Here is a 7,089-nt window from a genome sequence, read left to right on the forward strand (position 1 = left end):
GGGAACCAAGATATTCAATTATTGTAAATTATTATTAGATGGGATGTGGCGCGTGTATGCACTGAAGGTCCCGGTGAAGAGCTGGCACGTCGCTGCCAAACCGCCGTGATGGTGACCTCGCTCGCGGCGCTGGAACGTGTTCGTGACGAACGCCCTTCTGCGTTGGAGCGCGTGCGTGCAGTTGCCGGCTTTTCACAGAGATCACCGCGCTCGTGTTTGCTGGCGCGCTCACTTTCGAGGGTGCACTACGGCTGGTGGAGCGCGCCGCCGCCATGAGCGCGGCCAGTGCAGAGCGACCTGGCGGCATGCTCACAGTATGGCTCTCAGCTGATGCGCGCCTCGGACCCGCGCTCTATGCGGCACGCGAATACGCAACCAAGCAAGGCGTAGAAAGCCCCGTGTGTCAGGTCGCCAACTACTTATTCCCTGGCTGCAAGGTAATAGCAGGGGACGAAGAAGCTTTGCGGTATTTGGAACGTCAAGGCAACACGTATGGTGTGAAGCGAGCGGCGCGCGTACGCGTCGAGGGTGCATTTCACACGCCTTTAATGGCACGTGCAGAAGCAGCGGTCGCGACGGCGCTACGCTCAGTGGATGTGCGCGAGCCCGGCGTACGCGTGATGTCGTGCGTAGATGCACACGCGTATGGTGATGTGAGGGATGTGCGACGACGCGTGGCAAAGCTAACGACGCGCGCAGTCCGATGGGAACAAACGCTACATGCTTTATACGCGCGGCCGCGTGGTGAGAAGTTCCCGCTGACACTCGCACTGGGTCCCGGCGGAGCTCTGCGCTCCACGCTGCGGCAAGTAAATGCACCCGCATGGGATTCCTCCGTGCAAATCGATGTGTAGCCAGGGAGTACGTGACAAGTTAACTATTTTTGTACATATTAGATTGTAGGTTAAATAAGCTCGTTTAGGACAATAAAGAATTTGAGTTATTCTACTTTTTATTTACACAGGCCTGGCATATTATCCTACCACAGACCACCTTTTATGTAGACTGCATTAACTGTACTTATGACTTCTTGAATGTCGACATAAACGCCTTTCGTAACTAAAATTATTAAATATTTCAAACTGAAACCAACCAAAAACATAACATTTTAAATTGGTTAGGTGGTTTTAGAGATGCACACCACCTACTTTACGATAATTGTACTATGCCTATAACCTTTCCATACATGCAAGCTATAATAGTTCTTAGTTTTATCTCATTTGATGACCAGTATAGCAGCACATAAAATATGAACATTGGTTTTATATATCAGATTAACACAAAGAGAACTGAGCCAGACTTGTATATATAGTTCGATGGACTATCTATATTACTGAAGGGTTCAATGTTCTATATTAATTCCAATTGCCAGGACACATCCCCTGACACCGACACATCTTTCTGATTCTAATCAATGCTCACACCCAGTCAACGAATTATGCAGTGAATGCAAAGCAGTTTATGTAACAGCACAATATAGGGTTTCGGAAAAACCTGGTCCACTTTTATTTTGACTTGAAAGACACATAATTGATAGGACAAATATATACTTTACTATTAGAATATTTATTTATACTTTTTGATACAACTTGTGAGTGGAAATGATACAGAGTTAAGGGAGATCAGCCAAAAAGGGGTCAGTCAATTAATTTGTACCAATGCTATTGTACAAAAATAATATCAATCAGACCAAATAATTCGATTATAAGTTGCATTCGAAAAAAATACTTTAGTGCTGCGTCTACTAACCCCCTTATTCATAAACGTTTTTTATCTAACGACCGAGTAAAGCTGTGATAACAAGCCTGTTTCTCAGTGCTGACGGCATGACAGTCTTCTCAGTGCGTAGACATAGGGCGTTGTGATTGGCTAATATTGAGATACAACAATAATAGCCAATCACAACGGCCCTATGTCTGTTTCTCAGTGCCGTTGGGCACTGAGAAACAAGCTTGTTATCACAGCTTTACTTCGTCCTTAGATAAAAAAGTTTATGAATAAAGGGGTAAATGTACACCAAATGATGGTTACAACAAATCATAACAAATTATTAGGTAAACACAAGTAAACTTCAAATTGTTTTAAATCTTTTTATATATTCTACAACGCAATAACTTTAACAAGGCATATAAATATCTTTCAGCTTAACACTATCGCGGATTAGACTACTCAGAGGTTGAGGGGGTTGGGTGTGGGCTGTCCACCATTCGCGGCTACTTCGGTACCCAATTTGGAGAGTCGGTCGTACTGCTCCTGCGCGCGTGTGTCACGTGTGGCGGCCAGCAGCGCCGGCACGCGGCCCAGCGCGTCGTCCGCCCACGCCGCCGCCAGCCGCAACTCCTGCGCCGCCGAGGGCAGGCCGAGTCGCGCGGCGCGGGTGGCGCGCGACAACACCGCCGCCGTCGTGTACGTGTCGATAACGGCTGCGGCGAGCCGGTTGAGCGGCTGCTGGCAGTCCACCACGCGACGGCCGTGTTTACGCAACAGTCCTTCGACGGTGCGGCCATGTTCCATCACGAGACGCGCCAGCTCGGCGGCGGGGGCGCGCAGGTCGTCGTGTACGAGGGCGCGCGTGTCGGCGCCACGAGCGAGCCCGACCGCGCCGGCCGCGCGCCGCCCCCGCCCTCGCTGAAGATGAGCCCGAGGTGAGCCGTGGGGTTCTTGAAAGCACGCTGTAGCTCCTGCAGGTGCGAGCCGGCGAATTGGATGCCGGTGAGCGCCACGAACAACCGCAAGATGTCGTTGGTGCCCTCGAATATGCGGAAGATTCGCAAATCACGAAGCACGCGCTCAAGTCCCGTCGCCTTCATGAAGCCCATACCGCCGAGGATTTGAATCGCCTCGTCGACCACAGTCCACGCCGAATCCGACGCGAACACCTGTTACATTACAACCAATGTTTCTATGTCATATTGTGTAATAAATTCAAGGGCAAATTAATTAAAGCCTCTTCAAAATAATAGTATAATTAGTATTATCTTAACAAACAATCTAAATTTTGTATTACATTTAAATGAGATTGAGTACATTAAACACTCACCTTGGATATAGCGGCCTCGACATGATAGTCCTGTGCTCCAGTGTCCATGTTGCCACTGACCATGTACGCGAGCGTCTCAGTGGTGTACTGCAGCATCGCCATGCGCGCCAAGTTTCTCCCACAAACAGTATACAAGGAGTGAGCTCGAGCGAAGGCTCGGGACAATATCCGCATCTCAGGTCATGGGAATGCAGATGATTTGAACATAAGGCGGGTTTTCGATTAGCAAGAAAACCTTAAGAATAGCTATTTTGATCGTGTAAACAGCCACGACAAGCCGACTGATTATCTCATAACAAATTAAGAGATGATTAATAAGTATAAATAAACCAAATATGCATGCCCCATTGACACAGTACCTGCACGCCGGTGAACTCAGCGAGCTGTTGTCGAACTGCACGCGCGTGGTGGCGTGCTCGGCCGCCTGGCGCAGGGCCGCGCGCTGCGTGCCCGCCAGCGCCGCCGCCATGCCGAAACGACCGTTGTTCAGGATGTTCATCGCCACCTGGATATCAATGTGTTTACTTTTAGCTATATTGCATAAATGTATGTTGAAAAATATTATACCGGTTGCTGAATTAGAACATAGTTAAGTTAGTTAAGGTCCCTCCTATGGCTGTTGGTGGGATACATGAATTCGCCCAGATAGTAACCACCATACACAAGATATAAAACTAGCCATAGTGCCTCACGTAAGTGTACCGCGTTCTTAAATCAGAATCTATACAAATGCGGTTTAGAAAAAAGCCAGCATAATGTGCATACTGAACGGAGACTATCAACACTACCTATATTTAGGCTCCACTCCACTTATTGTCAGGTGGTGTGAAGTCACTTTACCATATCTGTATCAAAAAAAACCTGATATTTTCACAGTAAAAAATATATATATATATATATTATACATCGACGTAAACTATCATATCTTTTAATAGCAATGACTTACAACTTTGATTTTATAACAGCTGAAATGAGCATAGACCCTTGTATTTGTTAACTTGATACCTCTACGCGTTCTTTAAAAAAAAGCCTCTCAAAAGACAGACGGACACATGGACAACACAGTGATACTATAATGGTTCCTTTTGGATTACGGAACCCTTATTAACTAAACTAAGCATGTATACCTTGAACCCGTTGCCGACGCCGCCGAGCACGTTCTCCACGGGCACGGGCACGTCCTCGAAGTACACCTCGGTCGTGTTGGAGCACTTGATGCCCATCTTGTTCTCGGGCGGGCCGGACGACACGCCGCCGAACGAACGCTCCACTATGAACGCTGTTACCTGGTCGAAGGAACGAGTGGATTATTGTACGACATTTCAGTACATTCAGTAAAGTAATTACCCACTATTAACCAGTGGCAAATTCATTAAATGGAACCCTATTAACTTGACCAATTCATATGTATAACTTCTGCCTGTGACTCTGCCCACTGAAAAGGGTTTTTCGGGATTAAAAATAGCCTATAGCACTCAGTAATGCAACATCCTATTATTGAAAAAAAAAATGTGTTTAGAAGTTTCTGAGATTAGCGCATTCAAACACTCTTCAGCTTCATATATTAGTATAGGTATAGTGTTCTTTTTAAACAAAAAAACCGCAAAGTATTGTTTGTTACTTTTATTATAATTACTTTATGAATGTAGTGTATATCTTTAAGTGGCATGCCACTCCAAGTCATGCGCGACCTTAATACAACCACGCTACATCGTCGCTGAGTGAGGTATATATCAGCCAATTGTTCACTTAAAATGTTGTCTAGACTTAAGAGTATGTATGCTGTTGGTACCTTATTTAATAAAATTAATAGTAAGTAATTTTTAAAAATTTCGGAGCTCCCTAGAGCGGTGTGGTCGTGACATTTTACCCGTCATGTCACCATATTGTTACGCGACTGAATACATATTTTTTTCAATATACACACGCTCATTATGTGTGGAGCACAAGTGGATGAGCGCGGGCAATGCCGCAACTGACCAATAAGATGTCGCGCCAATATATTAGAAAAATATTCAATAATGAGACTAAGGCTACTGCCTTAGGCAAAATGGAACTGAACTTGATGGGTGACTTTGTTACTCCAAATAAAAGGATGTTTTAAGGTGCATTGGCATACTTAACTCATTTTAAGAATTTTCAAGTGTGCTCTTGTGTCACCGAATATTGTAATTAATAACTGATCAGAATTTCGCCATAGCAACAATCATCGGCACAAACATCACACTTGTTCTAAATGGTGACAGAAGTTTAACACACCAACTTTTCAGCAAGTATGTCAGAAGGGGCAAGCCATGTATGGGGCATAATTCCAGAAACCCAATATCACTGCACACACATGCTTAACAAGATAAATTGCGTATTTTGTTATGAAAATATACCAAAGCATGGATGGAATTCAGAACCTCATCATTAACAAATCTAAGAATATGGTATCTCTAAATATAGTGCTATAAATACGATATACATAATTGAGAGACAAAATCGTCCACGAGGTGATATCGTGACGCGTCGTGTTGGTACGGTGCATAGGTCGTCTGGACCGTATCCAATTGTACAAAGATCGCTGAACATTTGGGTATGTTACTATGTAGCAACAAATATAGGAATAGGCTACTTTGTCTTTATACGGAAAAAAAATCATTTTGTTAGGAAGTTTTTAGGTCATAATAACAACACTGCAATCTACATGAGATAAGGGGCAGTATTAGTTATTATAAGAGGTTTTGGAATTGGATTTTGAGTTTGATTAGCTGATGCTCTCATATGCCTGTCATAAGACAGAAATACATATATAGTAAACTGCAGTTCACTAGTTACTCCTTTACCTACCCCTTAAGTGACAAAATTTTGCTCTGTTCGTATGACTTATGCCATAAACAAACCTTATCAACAGTCTTCCCGTCTTTCTCGATGGGTGTTTGTGCGAATACAGTCATGATTTCAGCAATGCCACCATTACTGATCCAGATTTTCGATCCGTTTAAAATGAAGTTCTTCCCGTCCGGGGAGAGTACCGCACGCGTCCTGTAAAATCACATTTGATTGATAATTAGTTATTTTATTTCTTTAGTAGAACCAGCACTAAATTCTGGATACAACAAAAGAAGATGATATTGCATGAAGCTCTCGCAATATCCGGATAAATATTAAAGGTACTGTAAGAAGACTGGAAGAATATACATACTTGATTGAACCAGCATCTGAGCCGGAAGCCGGCTCTGTGAGGCAGAAGGCCGCATATTCTCCTCCTGTCACGCGAGGAAGGTACTTGGACCGCTGCTGCGGGGTTCCGAACAGTAAGATGCCCTTGAACCCGATGGACTGGTGAGCCCCAAGCGTGATGCCCACGCCCAAGTCATGCGCACCAACCACTTCCACGAGGCGTGCGTACTGCGTGTTGGTGAGGCCGAGACCTCCCAACTCAGCGGGGACTTGTAGCCCGAACGCGCCCAGCTCCCACAGACCCGCCAGCGTGCCCTCCTCGATTTGTGCGTCATGATCGTTTTTCGCAGGGTCGTTGACCTGATAAGAATGGTATATTGAAAGTCAAATCGTATAGGTGTAAAATTAGATTAGTGATTTGTTGGATGTCTCAAACTGCAATATAAATAAGATTAGAGCGCCTCTAACAATGTGGCACGTCATAAGTGATGAAATTAAGCATTGCGCTAGTATCTTTATGACTGTTATATAATGTGAGCCACTTTTACATTTACATAGTTGTTATTTTTTAGTGAAATGACTCCATCAGAGATCGACCAACTTATAAAATCGTTACTACGAATCATATTTGTTCCAACAACTACTTAATTACCTCCTGGAAAAACTTTTCTACTGGTGGCACCAGTTCTTGGAGCATTTGGCGTTGGTCATCAGACAGCGCTTCCGGGAAGGGGAACACTTGCGCCGGCTCGAAGTGTCCTCGGAAGAGGTTGAGCGTGAAGGAGGCGCTGGTGCGCGCGCCGCGTTGTTGCTGTGGCTGTTTTCTCAACCGCGCGGGCCTCCGTCGCCGCCCCGCGCACCCCTCCCGTGGTACTAGACATATT

At 45.0% G+C, this 7,089-nt stretch overlaps 1 protein-coding gene and 1 pseudogene across 1 annotated transcript; one reads left to right on the forward strand and one right to left on the reverse strand.

Moving 5' to 3' along the window:
* Positions 1-33: 33 nt before the first annotated feature.
* Positions 34-854, forward strand: LOC119193446 (probable malonyl-CoA-acyl carrier protein transacylase, mitochondrial; the record flags this gene model as incomplete). Its single annotated transcript, XM_037447048.1, is given in 2 exon segments — positions 34-193; positions 196-854. Coding segments are annotated over 2 exon segments (819 nt in total), but the record flags the coding sequence as incomplete, so codon positions are not given.
* Positions 855-2,122: 1,268 nt separating this feature from the next.
* LOC119193444 lies at positions 2,123-7,079 on the reverse strand (annotated as a pseudogene).
* Positions 7,080-7,089: the final 10 nt, after the last annotated feature.

This window comes from Manduca sexta, unplaced genomic scaffold, assembly GCF_014839805.1.
Source record: "Manduca sexta isolate Smith_Timp_Sample1 unplaced genomic scaffold, JHU_Msex_v1.0 HiC_scaffold_55, whole genome shotgun sequence".
Taxonomy (NCBI): domain Eukaryota; kingdom Metazoa; phylum Arthropoda; class Insecta; order Lepidoptera; family Sphingidae; genus Manduca; species Manduca sexta.